Raw genomic sequence first — 20410 nt, 5'->3', positions numbered from 1 at the left:
AGTATAAGTACTTTTAAGAAACACCATAGTACTGTATGTAAAAAAACAACAACAAAAAAACCCGAATGTAGATAAAATATAGTATATTTAAAAACAACTCAAAATTTAGTATGTTGAAAAATTTTACAATATAGTATGTAGAAAAAATGTCAGCATAAAATGTCATAGTATAGTATGTCACTGTATACTGCCGAAATGTATGTTTGACAAAATATCTTGATATTGTCCGGTATAAAAACATGACACTTTACTTAGACTTTTTTTTTCTAAATTTTGTTTTGTTTTTTACAGCACACAGCATAATGTGCTTAGTTATATCATGCTGCAATATAAAAACTCTGGAAAGTAACTAAAAAGATAAATAAAAGAAAATAAGCACAAGCTGTTGTTTTTTTTTTTTGTTTTTTTTTTAAAGTTTTTATTTTTTACTTGCAGACAAAAAAGATATCCATGAAAGTCCAGATATAATAAATAAATTAACCACTAAAAACTGTTGGCTATTAAAGCAAATTGAAAGAATGGCAGAAAGACTTAACCTTGCAAAATTACAGAGCTCGAGGAGACGTGGGAACGTTGCCGATGAAATCATTAAAAACTGAAACCGAAGAGACATTGATTTTCGAGTCCACCACCGCTCCACCCGCTGATTGTTCTTTGATGTTTGCATATCCTAGCAGAGTCCTACATGGTTTGGGAAACACAGGAAAGCAGCAAAGCAACCGATTAAAAAAAAAAAAAAAAGTGTTTAGTGCCCCCCTTACCCCCTATGCACAAAAAGTTAAAAAGTTCCCACAGAAACTGCTTGTGGTTTCTTGTCCCTAAAATATTGTCTGTAATTCCTTTGAAAAACCTGAAAGATATTGTTTAGTAGTTCACCCGTATTTGAGCAAATAAATGCACTAATAACTACGTCTTCTTTTTTTTTTCTCTCTTTAAAGTGATTCATTTACTTTGGTGGTGAGGACAAATAAAAACACAAGAAAAAAAAAGCCATGTGAAAGACAATTATTACCGTGTACTCAGATTTTCATGCATACAGTATTGAATCCTCGAGATAAAGAAAACTGTTGTAAAGTGTAAATGTCACAATCTTACCGAGTTCGTAGCTTAACTGACTGAGGTAAAGTTGCCTGTTTCCTGAAGTAGAGCACACATGCCTCTGTTTTGTGTAGTTTTTTTTTTTCTTTTTTGGACAAGGACAATAACAGCGTTTGGGTTCAAATCCCTTTCAAGTCAATCAACTCTGTTAATTCAGCCAATTGTTTGAGGAGACTGTGAGCCAACAGAGGAAGCATTTTAGGAACAGAAAGGATGACGAAAACTAAATCTGTAACCGCGTGAAAAACCACTGAAACAGAGAAGGATGTTTTCTTTTTAGAAACTTAACAGAGCTTTAATGTAAAGATTGGTCTTCAAGGGGAAATCCACAAGAACAGAAGATATTAGTGTTTAATTTATGTTTTATGCTGTTTGACAAGTCTGTGGAGATCCTGTCTGCTTTATCTGATATCACAGAAAAAGGATATAATGATTCTGGCTGTATAAGTTCTAAGCCACCATTCAAGAAACATTTCTGATCAAAAACTTTGTTAGTTTCGCATAATTTCGTATAAATATTGAAATGCTAGCTGCTGTTTCACTGTAAATGCCTGCGCTGTTTGGTGCTAATGACATAGGAAATAAGAGTTATTTGCTTCTATCTCTTCATTATTTCATGCCTAACTCATCAAAACACGTGAAAAAGTTAACTTGAAAGACGAGTAAAAATTCTTCATCAGACAGAACTTGAGCCACGTTGATTGTCTTCATTTTACAGGTCAGTAGAAATGAGATTAATATCTCTTGATGAAACAGTAGTTTAATTTAGACCTGTCGACTTGTCTAAATGTAAGAACACATTCAAAAATTGAACTGTTAAATATTGAAAAATATTGCGTGTTTTAGTCACTTTCAATAGTAGTTATGCGTTGCTCAGGTCGTGGTTTTAAAACTGTTTATTCTGACACAACCTATACATAATCTTATTTTCATTTTCTTTATGAAAATACTGCCAAATTGAGTTGGTTTTATCAGATACCATCTTTTTTACTGCCATGTCATCATAAATGACAGTTGACCTGTGTAGCAACATCTTACAGAAGTAAGTCGTAATTTGGACAAACAGCCTTTTCTGTACAGGGGATGTTGCTGTGAAACTGCCTCTGGGAAGCAGTCTGCAGTTGTGGCCGACGTTGTGGCTGAAAGGGAAATACTTAAAACTCAAACTGATACAGTTTTTAAAAATGGATTAATCATGTAGTTACAAATTCACCTGCTGCTTCTTGTTCTATAGTGCTTCACTCTTCTATTTTTACTTATTCAAATCTTCATTTGAATAAATACATCTCATAAAAGAGATCAGAAATCTCTTTTACACAGGAGACATGACCTAAGTAAGCAGCTAAAGTCACATTATTAAAGTGCAACATGTACAACATATGTTAACCAGCTGTGTACATTAATACAATACTGGGCTGATTACTAGTTTCTACGTGAGCAGCAATATTTAGTTGTTTGTACTAATTACACACATCAGTCATGGGATTTGGGTACAAATGTGTGTGAAAAGTGCAGGTAAGCATTAAAAGGAAATTAAATGAAGCACCTTGGATTCTTACTGATTGTAAGAATCCAAATTAAGAGTTTTTGTCCATCTTTCAATGAAACTGGTTTTCACTTCCATCATATATAACTTCCTAGTTTTACCTGATTTCCTTCCTCTCCATTTTCCATAAACTGTGAAGCTTTATTTTCCATAAACTGTGATAACAAAGAACTTAGAGCACTTTTAGGAAATAAAGAACAGTACTGCAGTGACTCCTCCATTCATGAAGCTGCTGTTAAACAGTGTTTCTGATATAAAGAAAGTTTGATTTTGGAGATACTGATTGACTATAAGCATTGTGAACAAAATAATGTAGTTCAACAGCATTAAAAACTAAACCATAAAGAGGTGATGGTCATTTTGGAGGATTTAAACAAACTAAACATTAGAAGCTTCATGAAAGGAGGATTTACTGGCCAAAGAAACACTAGTTCAGAAATGCCACATATATTTGAGAATTAATTAATTCATGTCTTTAAAAAACATTAAAATGTTTGTTTATATCAGTCATGACATTATTGTTGTTGGATTTTTAACAACTAATTATTGATGCTAGAATCAAAAATTAAATATGAGATTGGCTGTTGTCGAAGTTTTCATTTACTTCTTCTACATTTCGGTCCACTGTGTTGGGGATAATACCTTCTACGCTGTGTTTTAATGTGGATTCTCCCTTTAACATTTGGCTCTGCTGGATTCCCATCACGTCTCCCATTTTAATTCCATCCTTCAGTGTTTGAGGCTCTTTGGTTCACAGACTGAATTGATGTCATTGAAACTGAATGGACCCAAACACCTGCAAACATGGAAATTATCACCATTTTCAAAAGAACTCATAATAGCATCATAACAGCATAATGGATTCAGTTTCCATTACATGTTGTTAACTAACAAATCACTTGGAAAAAATACAAAAAGTTAAAACATTGATGTGGAATTCATTCCAGCACTGTTTTTTTTGGTTTTCTTTTTTTTTATTTGAAACAAACCTATAAACAGAATGGCACTAATCTGAGTTGTCTATTCACAAAAATCTGTGGTTTTTAAAAACCTTTAGAACAGCGACGTGTTCTCGTCGTTGGGTTTGAGCCGAGGACGTTCCCTTGAGAAAAATGTCTGATGGTTCCTTTATTATTCTTAAAAATGTTATTTTGATAATGAGGAACCACAACAGGTCTTGCCTCTTCTTCCTTTAAACAAATGTTGATTTTGTAAGAAAATTGACAAAAAAGCCCAGTCATTCTCACCAAAATAAAAGCCTCGTTGTTTCACGGAGCAGCGCTGGAACTTACACTCGTGGTGCTTGGTAAAAGGCATTTGTTTTCCTGTATGGCAAGTTTGGTCCCCACAGTTCATCACCAGAACAAACTAAATCCTTGAGCTCAGTGATTCTCAGCTGCATCACAACCCAAAGTTCGTTTTCGAAGGCACAACCCTGCCGTATGACGACACGTTATCTGTCTGAGCTTCTTGCGGGCGTCTTTGGGTCCCGAGCTGCCAGCTGAGAAGCACTGACATACAGCATCCTCCACCTGATCTGCGCAGTGGCGGAATCAAATCTGTGGAGAAAAAATACATGAGTTAGTCAGCGCAGATGCTGACATCAGCCGTGACATCAGCAACTCCAAGGTGACTTCTTCCACTGTTTAGTGCACTGCCACATAAGGGAGTTTGTCATTTCTGTTTGGGTTCTGGACGTCAAGTCCTCCAAACAGATCATGGAGTCTTTTAAGATCTCCGACAGAAACACTGGCTGCATTTAAACAGAGGGGTAAGACCTTTGAGTCAAAACACATTCAACATTGTGAAAGACAAAGAAGGAAAAACTATGAGATTTAGGAACCCGAGTCACTCTGAGGGTCTGTAGGATTAAATCAATTGTTGGATTACTACGGAACCATTTTTTAGACTAATCAGTATGAATAATCTGCTGCTGCTTCTTCCATGGTGTTGTTTTTTTAATTTATTTTATTTTCTGATCGTGATTGCTGTTATATTTGTTTATTGTGCAGCCCTTGCAGTGTTTCCTCTACATTCATTCAGCAGCGGTGGGCCGCCACTCCTAAATCCTAGCTGCTGCTCCTTCAAATTTCTTTCTTTTTTTTTTGTTATTGTCGCAAATACACCACTGCCGCATGTCTCCACCTTCACAGCAGAGTTCTGCACCGTGTCGGGTACTCGCAAGTACCAAGGTAAACTACAGATAACTATTTTGCTCAGTATCTACTCTTTGCTACGTCGGGTTAATACGACGTTGATGTCGTGACCTTGAAAGTGACGTCACGTCAAGCATCCAGGCACCAGGTCAGAGAGTCAGAGGAGCATCGTCTTGGAAAATAGTGCAGCGACTTACCGGAGAAAAGTTATTAGCTTAAGATAACTCATATTTTACAAGTTAAACAGACATTCACAAAATATTGATGGCCAGCTCACGTTACGTAACATATTGGTAGTTTCAGTTAATTGGGCCCGATGCCAACTCAGTGTCGCTAACGTGAGTAAACTATTGATAGCATTAAGCTAATATCTACACACCATGTGTGAATAACTGCTGACTACGTTTTCAGATGAGCTTGTTCAAATATATATATATTTTACATTCAGCCTTTCAAAGGTCATTTTCAACTGGCCATTCAATAAATAGGTTGTACAAGTAAAATCTGCAGTCAAGTGTCATTTGTTTACAGGTCATGGCTCCCTGGAGAGCCTGCCGCCTCTGCTGAAAAAAATCCTAGAGGAAACACTGCCTTGCACTGCGTTACCATCAAGATTGTGGGCTACTTCAGCCCACAGTAGTCGACATCTCTACCTGAACCTGCACTCGTCAGGTACGTCTGACTCAGGACCTTTTCCTCTCTACCACCCTCTTACTCCACTTTTTGAACATTTCGTCATTGGAAAACGGTCACAGGAAGTTTCACACCTCAGGCAGGAAGAGATTGACTCAATCAGTGTAGAAGGAAAATCCTGTTTTCAATCGTATTAGCTGGTGTATAGTTCTACTCTTTTGTTATGTTATGTACTGACCAGAACATAACAGAAGAATAGAATATACCTGTACTGGCCAGAGGTACAAGTGGCTTGCACGTACAAATATATGAAACTTTTAACTCATACACTCTCAAAATACAGCTGCAGATGATGTTCTGGTCAGTTCCCGCAGCCCCTACCTGCAGTTTTTATTGTAAACTGCAGGTAGGGCTTTGTTTTTATGGCAGAGAGAAAGACGAAAACCAATATTTGGACCTGATATACGTGAAATGTGATGTTTTAACAGCATGTGATATCAGGAGACCTGTAATTCATAACTAGCTTCCTCATTAATAAGATTAACAATAACTGAATATGCAAAAGAAGTAGGAGTGGCTGTCTTCTAACTTAGCTGCTAGCTGTGAAAGTAGTTAATTTCCTGGTTTGTGTCTTTTTGAACAGTTTTTATAGTCTCATTTCTGAGACCACAGAGACATTAGGCGGCATCAGACCTGAAGTAGCGCATTTATATGATCAATAATTGGTCAATAAAAATATTGATAATCGCACAACTGCCAAATACCAGCCACAGTAATCGGTCTATCCCTACTAAAAACTCAACTCTGCTCATGTCTGCTCCTCTGCATCAGGCTATGATTGGCTGTCCCCCTCAGATTCCTCCTGGATCGTTTGCCCGTCTTCTTCTTCCTCTTCGGCGTCGTCCTTCTCTTCCTCCGATGCCTCCTCTCCTTGCTCCTTCACCTCCATCTCCCCTTCGCTGTCTGCATGCTCCGCCGCCACCTCGTCTTCTTCATCCTCGTCCTCCTCCTCCCCCTCGTCTCCCTCGGCCTCCTCGTCGCTGAAGGGCTCCTTGCCCTCCTCCTCCCTCCTGGCAGTCTCGGAGAACCAGTCTCTCACCTGCTCGTAGCTCATGCTGGACTTTGTCACAAGGTCGTCCAGGTCTTTCTCGTTCAGGGCTCGATACTTGAGGTAGTAGTCCTTCAGAAACGTCTTACCAGACTTCACCTGCAGAGGGGAGGCCAGAAAAACATCAGGTCAATGAGGTAAAACTAGATATACACAAATTATTATTATGTGAATCCTTGTGCTTGTTTACTGTGAAATGTTGAAGATTTTGCCAAACTATATAAACAAGTATCTCTTTTTATCTGCCTGTTTCAGCATTGGGAAATAATAATCAGTGAGCGAAACTAATAATGTACCATTACTGACAAATCACAGTTCGATATATTCCCTGAACCAAAAGCTGCAATGATTAATGGCCATCTATCGTGATAATTGGCCTTGAGAGATTTTTTATTTAAAAAAAAAAAAAAAAAAAAAAAAGCCTAAATTGTCTACATGCAGCTTCTTAAAATGCCAACATATTCTGGTTTCCTTTCTCTTCAGTGACATTAAACTGAGTATCTTTGGGTTGTTGTTCGAATGCCTGTTTTCATTATTTAATGGACACACTTCATGGGTTAACAAATATTTTGTTATAACTTGAAATATGGGCCCATCTTTTTCCTGATTTCGACCATCCACTGTCTCTTCAGTTGCTGATCACCCGGGAAGTGGTCAAATGATAATGATTTGTCACATGAGCTGCATTTTTACAAGACCGACAGCTGTTCAGCTTCCCACCACGAGTCATTAGAAAAAAAAAATCACAATAATGAATTTATGTCAATTAAAGAGAAGTTTGGCATTTCTAACACTTAAAAATTCCATGAAATGTCACCTAAACTTTGTAAGACTTAATGTTGATATACTTTCAGATTTAGTTTTTGTTGCTGTTTTTGTATATTTTCTAAAGAAGTCAAGAAAAGATAACTGACCCAACAACCAATCAGCTTATCTTCTTTCCATAAGAGGCTCAAATAGCTTCAAAATAAAGACTTACAACTAACTGATACAAATCTTCAGCAGGAATAAAGGTAAACACACTGCACACACTGACCTTGATGGCACTGGCACCCCCCTGTGGTGAACGTTTGCAGGGATATGGCCGCCGTGTCCTTCTGGACCAACCACGAAAACGCTTCCTGGACTTCTTCTGGCTCTTTGCTCCGCCATTCAGCGCCTCGTCCACCTGAAAGCCGCCAGATGTTCTTGTCAAAGTGTTTTAAACAAGTACAAATATTAATGCCACTGCTGACAAAAGAAATAACATCAAATGGTTTCCCTTCAATCATTACAAAAATAAAAGGATTTTATGTTTACTGTGTCTAGATTATTTTGACATCAGGGTTTTTACTGTATACAAGAATTCTTGGCACCCCAAGATGATAAGAATTTCGAATAAAAATGGGAATTACATTTTTTAACCAGTTCTGTTAGTTGGGGTTTCATTTACTCATAACATAACACACAACATAATAAAGGTTTTTGTCAATCAAATGATCAGAAATAAGAAAATGTTGGGATTTCTGTAAATTAAGTAAACACAGACTCTTTGGCTTCACTATACCTGGACCAATCATGTATAGTCACCTGTTAAAGGCCCACGCTGAGCAGAAAAAACACTGATGTGTTAATAGTACATAAAGCATGTGCACCTTTCCACTCTGGTAGAGGTAGTACCACTTCAGGTTGCTGTTCTTGCAGGCGTAGCGAGTGTCTCCAAACCAGTTGACGATGTACGTCCTTGGCAGGCCGCTCTCCTCTGCCATCTGGTCGTACTCCTCCGATGTCGGCCATTGTGTGCAGACAAAGGCCTTCTTCAGGATGTGGAGCTGCTCTGGTGTCTTCTTCAGCACCTTCCTGCAGATTGGTGGGGTGGTCTGTCGCTCCTGAGCCGAAGGAGCGTCAGCCGGCTTTATGTTCTCACTATCACCTTCCCCATCGCTGTCTCTTAACTGCGCTCCTGAGGGCATTTTCCGCCTTTCAGTGAACCAGGCGTCCACCTCGCGTCTCGTCAGCTTCGTCTTAGCCCGCAGCCGGCTCAGCTCCTCGTCTGAGGGCGTGTCTGATTTCTGGAAGCTGGCTTCCAGGATGAGCAGCTGCTCTGGAGTCTTTTCCTTGAATTTCTGCGGCGTGAAGTCTGGGAAGGCGTGGCGGAATTTGACACGTGGGTCGCTGGTGAGCCCGGCTGAACCCGGAGCGTTGGCGGAAGTCGGGGAGGAGTCGCTGGCGTCGTCGCTGGAGTCGATGACAATGGTGGTGGCAGTTGTGGTGGCGGTGATGTCGCTGTTGTTGCTGTCGGGAAGACTGCCGCTGCTGCTGTTTCTCCCCCCTCGACCTCCACCGGTTCCCGCAGCTCTGCCGGATGAGGCTTCGTTCAGCAGCAGGCTGTGGTGATCCTTGGAGTTCCTCTGGTTGTAGCGTGTGTCACTGAACCACTTCTTTATTGCTCGTTTGGAGAGTTTGGTGACCTGCATGAGCCGTGATATCTCCGCCTCGGTGGCGAACTGCCTCCGGCTGTAGCTCGCCTTCAGCTCTGCCAGCTGCTCTTTGGACTTCTTCGGTTTGGTTGTTGCTGCGTCCAAACCAAGTGATGTGCTGGCCGATGCACCCGACATCTCAGTCTTCGATTCGGACGTTGAGGGTTCGGCAGCTTTGGGCTGGTTGCCGGGGACGCCCGCGACTGTCAGGGTGATGGGAGAAGTGACCGGCACGGTGCTGCCGTTACCGGCCACCTGAGTGAGGACGAGACCCGGCTGTCCGACAATCTGGCAGGTCTGGAAGATGGACTGCAGGCCATTAGTGGCTGCAGCAATGTTGGCGGGGATGACGGTGATGGTCTGAGGGACGGTCTGTACGGTGCCGTTGAACTTCTTCCTCCTCGCCTCCTCCACCTGCAGAAATGAGCAGCAAACCCTCGTTAAAGGGTGACCTCGCTAGTTAGTTTTCTATCACTAGAAAAAGGAAACATCTATACTGCATAACTTTACTCAAATCCTAATTCTACTTCAAACTGTAGAACCACCTCCACAGAACCCAGCGTCATACCTATCCAGCAACAGAAACCTGGAAAGTAAAAGGCTCTGGTTGTTGTAAGAGTCCTTTTTCCTCTTCTCTTCCCTGCACGAAAAAGACCAATTTCCAAAACAGCAATGAAATTCCTCTTGAATTTTACAGGTAACAAGACTTACAGAAAGGCAAACAAATGAAGAAATGCTTGATCTGCCGCAAAAAAGGCTTGATTTCTTTATGTAAGTAATTCATTTTGAATTGTGATCACTCAGTGTTTGGAGCATTTAGAGCATTATGTTTTGGAATCATTTTCCAATCTTAGCATCCATCCATTTCTGTTATATACATATATCAGACATGTTTACAACTAAATGAGCTGCACTGATTGGCTGACTGGTCTTCAGATGGTTGTTTGTATGAACTGTGGATGCAAATTTTAAATAATTACTTTATTATTTAATTACTGAGAGTCAGCAGCATTCTTAACCACTCTCCACTAAATCTGCACATTTGAAATTTGAAGAACAGATAAAGTCGACAACAATTCACATCTTATTGAGAACGGTTTATGTCTCATAAAAAAAGCTGGAGGCACAAGATTGTGAAATCTCCAACAAAACCATACCAACACAATTTCCAAAATTTGAGAGGAGAGCGATGAAAATCCATAAAATCAAGGCACTACTTTAAAAAGGTCACATAATCAATAAAGACACAACTGGAAGTCTAGAAAGTCTATAAAAATTTGTTTTATGGAGTGATCTGACAAACCACTAAGAGTCTGCCAGCGTCGGCAGCTCGCTCCAAAAAGTCAATAGACGCTGCTTGTTTTTTCTGTGATCTGAGTTTAAAGGGTCACTCTGCACAATTCCACTTCAGTTTAACATTTTTGGATGGTTTATCAAATGTGTTTAAAAATCTATTTTGAATTTTCAAAAGGGGATGAATGAAGTATCTATCTATCTATCTATCTATCTATCTATCTATCTATCTATCTATCTATCTATCTATCTATCTATCTATCTATCTATCTATCTATCTACACATGAAAACGGATTTACAAATTGCAAATATTCCTTTGGAACAAAGTAAGTTGTTAAGAGGCTTTAATATTATTACTATAATTTTTATTTTTATTTGCTTTATCGAGATAAAGTTGAAATTATCAAATACAATTCTATATTTGAGGCTTTATGATCTAAAATTATGATACTAATTAAATATCTATGTGTTTTCTGTCAATCTGTAAGTGTAAAATCCAAATTACAAGGAGAAGAATGAATATTTTGTTTAAAATTATAGTCCATCATTTTTTAAATTAATCAAAAATGTTTGAGATAAAAAGACAAACATTAATGTTTGACCATAGTGAGTCGGAATTATGACATAAAAAGTGATGATTACTAAATAAGTGTCCGTTCTCGCCTTACTAAGTCAAAATCATAGCCGGCATTGTTGATTTACTCCAACTTCTTAAGATTAAAAAGTCAAAATAGACAAAGAAAAGTCAATTAAAAATATACAGTGATGGAAAAAAGTTTTCGGACACCCTTAAAACTTTACACAATCTCAAATATTATCATGAAATATTTGTGGCAAAATCATTTTTACGTTTCAAAAGGTGTAGCTGCATTAGACACAAACAAATACAATTGATTTATTTTTTTAAAAAATAAGAAAAACTAAATACTACCAAAATGACCCAGTACTCAATATTTCTTATTTTTATGGAACCAATTAATTTAAAGTTTTTAAATGGGTTTTTTCGGATTCTTTTTCAGAAATTGCACTTAAAGAGTGCACCTAAGAGTGATTCTTAATGCAGTATTTCACAAATGTATGAGGTGTCCGAAAACTTTTATCCACCACTGTATATGAAGATGGGTTAGGATCCATCTAGAATAAGTCAAAATTATGACAAAATATATTTGTACACAACATTTTTCAGTCCAAAAATCTAAATTTTTAACCTTACTTAGGCAAAAAAGTGAAAAGACTAAAAAACAATAAAATTATTGAATAAGAAGTCCAAATTATGATTTAAAAAAAATCCAAAATATATGATACAAAAAGTCAATGTTTTGTTCTGACTGGTACTACATTTAGGCCACAAACAGAAATGAATCTGCAGATGTTTTAATAATCGGTTAAGAGCAAAAAACACCAAACACTTGTCAGGATTTGATCTCACGTGACAGTAAACTGAACCTCTGTGTGCTGAACTGTCGGTCGAATTAAACAAGCCGTCAAAAACTAGATCGCTTTAGGTGGTTGGAATTTTAATCAACTTTTTTCTGGGCCTCTAGTTTCCAGGTGGACTTATCGAGCATTGATCGATATGCTCTGATCCAACAATATTCTCACTTGTCAATCACGGGTGTTTTAAAAGGAGCAAGAAATCAGCAGGTTTCTGGGAATAATCTATTACACTGACTGAACTTTTAGTAACTGACGCTGCATTTTGTTCAAACGGATGGACAAAAAGTCGAGTGTAAAATTTGAAAACAGCAGCGTTTAACAACCAACATGGAAGATCAGTGAAAGACAGCAGCTAATTTGTCTGTGTTATATTCCTCAATAGCTCTTGTGCTGAACCACAAACTGATATAGTTTTTAGAAATCATGAATCTGGACAGTTGGTCTGCTGCTCTGGTCTTATCATTTCAGTGTAAAATAACCAGGTTCAAATGATTTAATATGCTGCACATGTTAGCTTTTCATGTTAATTTAAATGTGTTTAGGTTTATTAGGCTTACATGTAGAATGCTGTCATGGTTGTTTCATTGTGCCACCATATTTTCACTATTTTATGACATTTTATACATAAAATAAAGAACTATTTCATCAAGAAAAAACTTAAGTTAAATTAATGCAGAATCGTGGATGTTTTTGCTGAGCTGATGATCTTCTAGCTGTGTTTGAAAGTCCACAAAAGAAAAAAATTTACCTCTGTCACAACAATCCATCTCTAGTTTGGAGGTGTGTAACATCTGCTGACAGTCGCCGTCTCATACAGAAAACAGCTTCTAATTAACAATATTGCTCACAAGAGACATGAAAACAGATTTGTAATACCCAAGGCCTTTTTGTGGAAATGGAATTCAGCTCGCTTCAAGACTTTCTAGGACCTGCAGATACTCGTGTCAGTGAATAGAGGTGACTCATCCGTCAGCCTTTTTTCACTACTGAGTGTCCTCGATCTCTGACACAGACACTACAAAATGTTTTATCATGATTTGATGATTCAAATCAAAGCTGTCTGCCGTCTGAACAGCTCTGGGTCAGATTTTTCTGTCACAAATGAAAGAAAAATGTGACACAGTGATTAAAAAAAGCACTAGTGTGCATGTGTTTGTGAAAGCATGTTCTGAAGTTCCGACCTCCTCTGGCGTCCAGCTGACTCCATGTTTGAGCCTCTGAGCAGAAAACCAGACTTTGATCTGCTCCTCGCTGAACTTGGTCTGCGATGACAAGCCCATGATCTCCGACACTGAGGGATACGGAAACCTGTGACACGAGACGAGACGCTGATGGTTAGATTTCTACAGACTGAGCAGGTAAATAAGAAAAGGAAACAACACAGTGAGTGGAAACAGCAGAACGATGCCACACAAGGTTCCTGTTATACATATAAGATTGAAGAGAACGTTTGACAGCATACTATATAAAACCCTTAACCTCTCGCCTTGAAATATGTTTTAAAATTCATGGCAAAAATGGCCAATACAATAAAACAATGAAACTGTGCTTAGTTTTGTTACTTTTGTGCTTTTTGTGCGCATACAAATAAAGATTCATATTATCAGCATCACTCAGACCTAAATTTACCCTCTGAGTTCTTAATATAATAATTTTTTCAGCAAAACCCAGACTGTTGGAATATATGTGCTGCAAAATATCATTATATTACAAACTGTACAACAGAATTTAATTTTAGAGAATTATATTGTTAAAATTACACAAAAAAGTTGTCCTAAACAAACAAAAGAATCAAGTGAGAATTTTTCCTGAGAGGGCATAATTTAATGACTGTTTTAATGTTCACATTCTGGCCCATTCACTCATTAAAACATAACTAATTTTCTAATCTTTGATTCAGTTTGAGTAATTTTTAAAGAAAAAATAGTCTAAAATCCCAGATTCCAGCTTCTTAAATGAAAATATTTTCTGGTTTCTTTCCTCCTCTGTGACAGTAAACTGAATATTATTGTGTTGTGGACAAAACAACACATTTGTCATCTTGGCCTTTGGTGAACACTGATCCACATTTTGTTTTACTATTTTTTTACATTTATAGACCAAACAATTAATTTATCAACCACAAGTCTTTTGCACTGTGATTACGATCACATGAAAACTCAAATGAGTACATAAAGTCTGTAGGAGACAGTTGGTTAAAAACATAGATGTCAATATTTTTAGCATGCTCAATTAAGGTGACGTTAGAGCGCTAAATGTGGATTAATCCGCCTCTGAAAATAGTTCCCAGCACATGCACTGTGTTAGGAAATTACTGAACGCTTTTAAAAAAATGAAAATTATCCTGTTTATTTGTGAGATGTTTTGAGTTTTAGAGACTTACGTTTTAACTAGAAGCCAACATAGCTCTTATCTGACGCTGTTTGTTGATTTTGTTTGTGGTTAACTAAACACACAAATCCACCCTGAGACTGCAGGCGTAGTTACCTGTTGTAGGCGCTGACCAGCAGGACATTGTTGTCCATGGCGGTGTTGTAGGTGGGGATGCTGCTGATGGGGATGAGGAGCTGCGTCTGCGTCTGACTGTTGTTCTGCTGGTTCTGCAGCGCCGACAGAACCTGGGCCAGCGTCCCTGGAGGCAGGACAGCACCGCCACCGGAGCCTTTGATCTGCAGCACGTTGGGGCTGTTGACCACGATGCTCTGAGGGACAGCCTGGACCTGCACTGGTGTGGAGACGGGGATGAGGTGAGGGGCGACGGCGGCGGCTGGGGTCATCGGGGCGGGTGACAGTGTTGGCGGCTCCTTGTTCTCGACGTCCTCGTCGTCGCTCTCCACTTTGATGACGTCGTCAACAGCCATCTTTTGCGTGGCGAACTTCTTGGGCTCTGGCCGGCTCTTGATCCTCATGATGGGCGTCTTGCTGAGGGCGATGCCTTTGCGGGACATGTCCTCCGCCTCGTCGTCCTCCACTTTGACAAAGCTGCCGTCGAAGGTGAGGTCGTTGACTGTCTGCTGGAAAATAGTCTCGTTGTTTCGTCTCACCATCGTCCGCGTGAAGTTGTCCTCGCCTGGGTGCAGCCGAGCATTGTGGGCCAGCAGCGTGTCATAGCTAAAAGCAGAGAATCATGGGTAAATACCTCTTTCATTCCTAATAAGAAGAGCAGAGCTTAAATACAGCACGTGTGCTGACAAGGACTCGAAGGTGGGAACACGTTACACCAGTTTTAAAGTCGCTGCACTGGCTCACCGTCCGCTTCAGGATCAATTTTATGGTTCTTTTATTAGTTTTTAAATGTCTTAACGGCCTTGTGCCTTCTTATTTATCTGATCTTCTTTTAACATATCGACCCTCGCGGATCCTGAGGTCCTCCGGCAGCGGCCTTTTATCCATACCACAAGCCAGGACAAAAACCCACGGTGAGGCAGCATTTAGCCACTATGGCCCCCGCCTGTGGAACAACCTGCCGGAGAACCTCAGGGCTGCAGAGATTGTCAATATTTTTAAAAGAAGTTTAAAGACACCTTTTTAATCAGGCTTTTAACTAACCTTTTAAATCCTTATGTTCTTATCATTCTCTATTATCTTATGTATTTTTACTCTTTTAACTTTTCACCTTTTTACTTATCTTACAGGTCTTTTATTCTATCTCATAGTTTAAAATTTTTAGTTTTTTAACTCCAGTGTTTCCTCAGGGGCGTCCTCCACACTGGGGGCTGTATGTGGTTTGCTGGTGGGGGTGCTGTCCATGGGTCCCTTCGGCCCGGCTGGTTGGGAGGTTCCCCGTCTGTTGGGGTCGGTGGGTGTGGGTGCCGGCACCCCTGGCGGTCATGGCCTGCGACTCCTCCCAGTGTGGACGGCCCCAAGGGAGGCGTTTTCCACAATCATGAGTGCCATGCCATGTCTCCTACAGTCAGTGGTGAGAGTGTGTGTGCGTGTGTGTCTGTGTATGTATGGGTGTGCATGTGTGTGTGTGTGTGTGTGGGCGTGTGTATGTGTGTGCTTCTGCAGTTGTGTGCATATATGTCTATATGGAGGGAGGGAGGGATGGGTTTTCTTGTTTTTAATGTAAAGCACTTTGCGTTGCATTTTTAACTGTATGAAAAGTGCTCTATAAATAAAGTTTGATTTGATTTGATTAGAATAGACCCAACACATGGCTGAAAAATGAAATACCCGCAGGACATTATGAAGCTGTTTATGTTATTGTTTAACAGCTGTTTGAAATAAAACAATCCTCATATCTTAACTACACGATAAAGCAACTCGTTCACTGTAGTTAACATGAGTCTAGCTGCTGTTCCCAGGAAGCAGAGTTCTGCTGCTCCTGAATGTTAGCAGCTTCTCTACTGACAGACACTCAGCTCCCTGCCTGTGTTAGCGTCTGAAAATCCCAAAGTTCAGTTACGAGTTACTCATCAACATAAAGGATCCTATAATAATATAATGATAATAATATAATCCAATATAACAATGCTCCAGTCTGCATTTTTCAACCATTTTTGGAGACTAAATCTACTGAATCGAGGACCACATTTCATTTTTCTTTAATAAAAGTTCATTCAGGGCTTCCTGTATCACTACAGAAATACATTCCTGATGACAACAGTTCAGAGGAGGAATCAGCAGCTGATTTTGTGTTAAAAAAAGCAAAGATTTACTCTCTCTGACAGGAGTACTCACACAGTTTATAGATGCTGCAAAAGGAACACCATGTACTGCATGCACTGCTCTCTGTGTGACCAAGCCAAGTTTCTTGATACGACCACAAACTTTAAACATGAAACACTCATAGAGCCAAACAGCATAAAGCATGAACAGGGACAGATGTACTGAAGGACAGCTCTTTTTTTTTACCTTTTCATGGTCACAAGCAACAGATCCAACATTTATTTAGGACTTGATTTGTCTTATCACTATTCTTGTTATTAAGAATATGAATTAAAAATACTGAGCAGATAAAGATGAACTGCTGCTTTTTGGGGGTTTTTTTTGCTTTTAATGTGCTTAAGTCTTACTAAGAGAAACTGAGTTCCCACTCGCACACTGTCTTAACCATCTGAACAACCGAAAAAGTTTCTGAAGGGGGTCTTTTGCTCCTGTTGCATTTTTAATCAGATGATTCTTTATGTTTTTACAGTTCTAGGCTGATACATGGTGGAATGTAGGCATTTTAATAAAATAACATGCTCTTTAGGTTACAAGGCAGGTTCTGGGGTTCAGAGGGTTAAAGCACAGGTTTGCTTTGAGACCTTGTCCGTTAAAAAATAAAAGAGCAAATTGTTATTTCTGTAAATTGGCAATTGATTAGCAGATCGTAATCAGATCACACATAAATTTCAGTGTGTCATGCATGTGTACATTATGAACGAATACCAAATTGCATGACCAAAATGTGTAGCGGGCAGTGTGTATTAATGCAGGCAGCTGATGTAGCGTTCACTTGCTGTCACAGCTATGGTGACACCGTGCCGCTATCTCGCAATGATACAGATATCTTTAACAAATCCGTGGATCCAGACTATAAGCCACATCACTGCCAAAATCTTGTGTCTTTTTTGACCTACCCTGAAAATTTCATCCAAATCCGTTGGTCCGTTTTTGAGCAATGTTGCGCAGAGAAAGACAAACAGACCGGCAACGTCGATCGCCACATAACTCCACCGCGTTTCTTGGCGGACTAATAAGAAGCTCCACATGGTGAAACAATCAGGTACTGTAGCTAATCTAAAACACATTTTCTGACAGTTAAACAATATTTTCTTCGCCGTCTGCATTCTGTGACTTTATTTTTAACTGATTAAATTATGAACAGCTTGTAATCATTTTACAATTATTCATTAACCTAGTCTTAGTTGCACCGTATTCTGTGCTGGAGCTCTGAAAACTTTCAGTCAGGACCACCAGTGCTAACAGTGTAAAGTTAGTCTGGAGCCGTGTTTAATGCAGCGTTTCTACCGCCACCCACTATGATCATTTTTCTGAGGATTTCCACAAAACCTCAGTGTCCTACCTCTTGGTGTGGTAGTCACACTCCATGCAGACGTAGGAGGTGTTCAGGATGACGTCGGGATGCTCTGTGTCCACGTGCATGGTGAACTGGTTGAGCTCTGACGTCTGGAAGCTGCAGTACTTGCACTCGTATCCTCCCTCGGCTGTGTTCAGGTCCAGATAGGCATCCGAGGCCCCTTCAGGCCTGCCGTCAGCCTCCTCGTCTCGCTCCTCTAAAACCTCGGAGGAGGCCATGGCCACGCCGTTGCTGTCCCCTGGATCCGCTGCATCCGTCACATCCTCCATCTCCTGATCCGAGTCGAGGGGTTCTCGAGGGACCATGCAGGGTGTGGTGGATTTCCTCCTGCTCGCCATCCTGAGGTTCAATGAGTGCTGCGTTTAGACAAATATTGAAGCTGTCTCAGTTCAAGCCGTCCTGTTGTGGCTCCATAAAGTATGATGCCGTCAATCGAAACGTTTCTTCTGTTCTTCTTAAATCCTGTAGGACAGAAAGCATTAGCCGATATTGTTGTAGAGATTTTAATATGGAAACCTGTTCAGCTTCTTCATACATAAAACCCTAATTATTACAGAATAAATACAAGTCTTGCAGCTACTTCATCTAAACCGTTAATTTACACTTTCATACTAGATCTGTGTATTAGCAGGATGCATACTGTGAGCTTTTAACCCTGTGCAAGGCTATTTTCAGGGTAATTTCATTACTTTTACGGGGTAGTCACACATGCTGCATCTTGTTTGTTTCATGAAAGTTAGTGTTTCACCATTTAATAATAATACTTGCAGATTTTTTCTAATAGTTTTTATATTAAAGGAGAAAAATTAGCTCCTATTATGAAATTGATGAGTTTTTATTTGTATTTCACCTTAACATGCTGGAAGTAGAGATATCTTTTCAGAAGTGTGTAGGGAAGGTTGTCTGAAATTTGACGATAACGACTGGTAGAAATGTGTCCAATACTGAAAGTCTAAATTCTCTGACTCCAACTTGTTAAATGTGAATATTTTGTAGTTTCTTTCCTCCTCTATGACAGTAAACGGAATATCTGTGTGTTGTTGGAAAAACAAGACATCTCTCATCTCTGGGCTTCGGGAAACACTGATTGACATTTTGCACCATTTTCTGACCTTTTATCAACCAACTAATGAATTAATCAAGAAAATAATCAACAGATTAAATGAAAATTAAAACAATTGTTAGCTGCATGCCTAATTGTAAAAATGTGAAGCTGAACCACCCCTATAATAAAAACAAATAAACTAAACTGAAGATTTTAAAGATTAAAGCGGTGGAAGCTGGAAATGTTACACACTGTTGGCAGTTTTACTAAAAAGCAATTGTTTAATGTAAAAAACTAAAACTACAATAAATAAAATAAGTTGTCAATTATATTTTAAGAGATAAATAAGTTTAAGTGATTAAAAAAAACGGCTTTAAGCATTTTAAATGTGAATATTTACTAGTTTCTTTCCTCAGTAAACTGAATTTCTTTGGGTTGTGAACAAAACAAGACTTTTGACATCTTGGGATTTAATAAAACCAAGATGTAATCAGCGGTTTCCGGTGATTTTGACAGCTGGGGCCGATCGTCACACGTTTCTCAACTCTTAGTAGAGTGACTAAATAACTGTAAACATTCTGCATTTCACAAATCAATCAGAAATTAGAGAAAAGCCTTTTTTTCTGCTCCTATTACAAAAATACTTCCTGCTAGTAACATTTGAGTACTTATACTAGTGTAGGACTTTGAATGCAGGACTTTTACTTGTAATGGAGTACTATGGAACTGTGGTATCGTTACTTTTACATGAGTAACACAGAAGACACAGAAAACAGACATTCAGCAGCAGACTGGAGGCTCCCATGTTTTGTCAGCTAGCTTACTTTGGGAGAAATAAAGAAGAACATCTCCAGCTAACGTTAGCTAGCAGCGGTGTGTTGGCAGCTCAGCTCTCCGCCGGTGGCAGCGGGTAGGCGGCTGGAACACGCAGCGAGCCAGCCTCCGGTCAGCCCCAGGCGGGTTTACCTGCTCGGGCGGGTTTACCTGCTCGGGCGGGTTTACCTGCTCGGGCGGTTCCCGTTGTCCTGCATCCTGGAACGAACAGTTAGCTGGCTAGCGGCTGTAGCTGTGTAGCATCTTCGGTTTGGGCTGTTGATGCGCAGTCTTCCGCCTTTCACCCACCGAGGAGCCCATCTGCTTCAGCCGGACTCAGAGTCCTCTAACGGCCGGACGCACGCCGACTACCGCCACTGTCTCCTGCATTGTTTATTGTGTTGTTTTGTTAATGAAAAGGACAGTTTATTAAAGAAAGGCACCGATAGTTCACCGAATCTGACGATGGACATTTTTCATTTTTCAACCGCCGCTACGAACAGCAACGGCCGACTGACGAGATCCGTCTGAAACCTTCACAGTAAGAGCCTCCCTAAAAGCTTCATAAGGAAATTTAAAAAATAAACCAAAAAACAATAGTAATAATATGAAACGCAACACCATAACAACAGATTACTACAGCAAAAGTAACAGCATCCCCCAAAAGGAGAAAAATCTCTATAAAAATAGAATTTAAAAAAGCTAAAATACAAAATTACCATAATAAACTACTTCAACAAAATGCAACTGCACAATAATAAACTTCTACAGCAACAATGGCAACGTCCTCATT

At 39.5% G+C, this 20410-nt stretch overlaps 1 protein-coding gene across 2 annotated transcripts; it reads right to left on the bottom strand.

Moving 5' to 3' along the window:
• Positions 1 to 385: 385 nt before the first annotated feature.
• LOC111571916 (zinc fingers and homeoboxes protein 1-like) lies at positions 386 to 20135 on the bottom strand. 2 transcript variants are annotated; one of them, XM_055018013.1, is made up of 8 exons: positions 19807 to 20135; positions 17745 to 18221; positions 14219 to 14842; positions 12913 to 13039; positions 8176 to 9414; positions 7578 to 7709; positions 6237 to 6640; positions 386 to 4203 (listed from the first exon to the last, which is right to left on the bottom strand). In XM_055018013.1, the coding sequence occupies exons 2-7, from the start codon at positions 18095 to 18097 to the stop codon at positions 6266 to 6268; spliced, it is 2850 nt and encodes a 949-aa protein (XP_054873988.1). In that variant the 5' UTR covers positions 18098 to 18221; positions 19807 to 20135; the 3' UTR covers positions 386 to 4203; positions 6237 to 6265. The 2 variants fall into 2 exon arrangements, with proteins under 2 accessions (XP_054873988.1, XP_023131104.2); XM_023275336.3 differs by lacking the exon at positions 19807 to 20135 and adding an exon at positions 19629 to 19781.
• Positions 20136 to 20410: the final 275 nt, after the last annotated feature.

Source organism: Amphiprion ocellaris, chromosome 15 (genome assembly GCF_022539595.1).
Source record: "Amphiprion ocellaris isolate individual 3 ecotype Okinawa chromosome 15, ASM2253959v1, whole genome shotgun sequence".
Taxonomy (NCBI): domain Eukaryota; kingdom Metazoa; phylum Chordata; class Actinopteri; family Pomacentridae; genus Amphiprion; species Amphiprion ocellaris.
The sequence above is the reverse complement of the archived record's forward strand: the minus strand, read 5'-3'. Positions and strand labels throughout refer to the sequence as shown.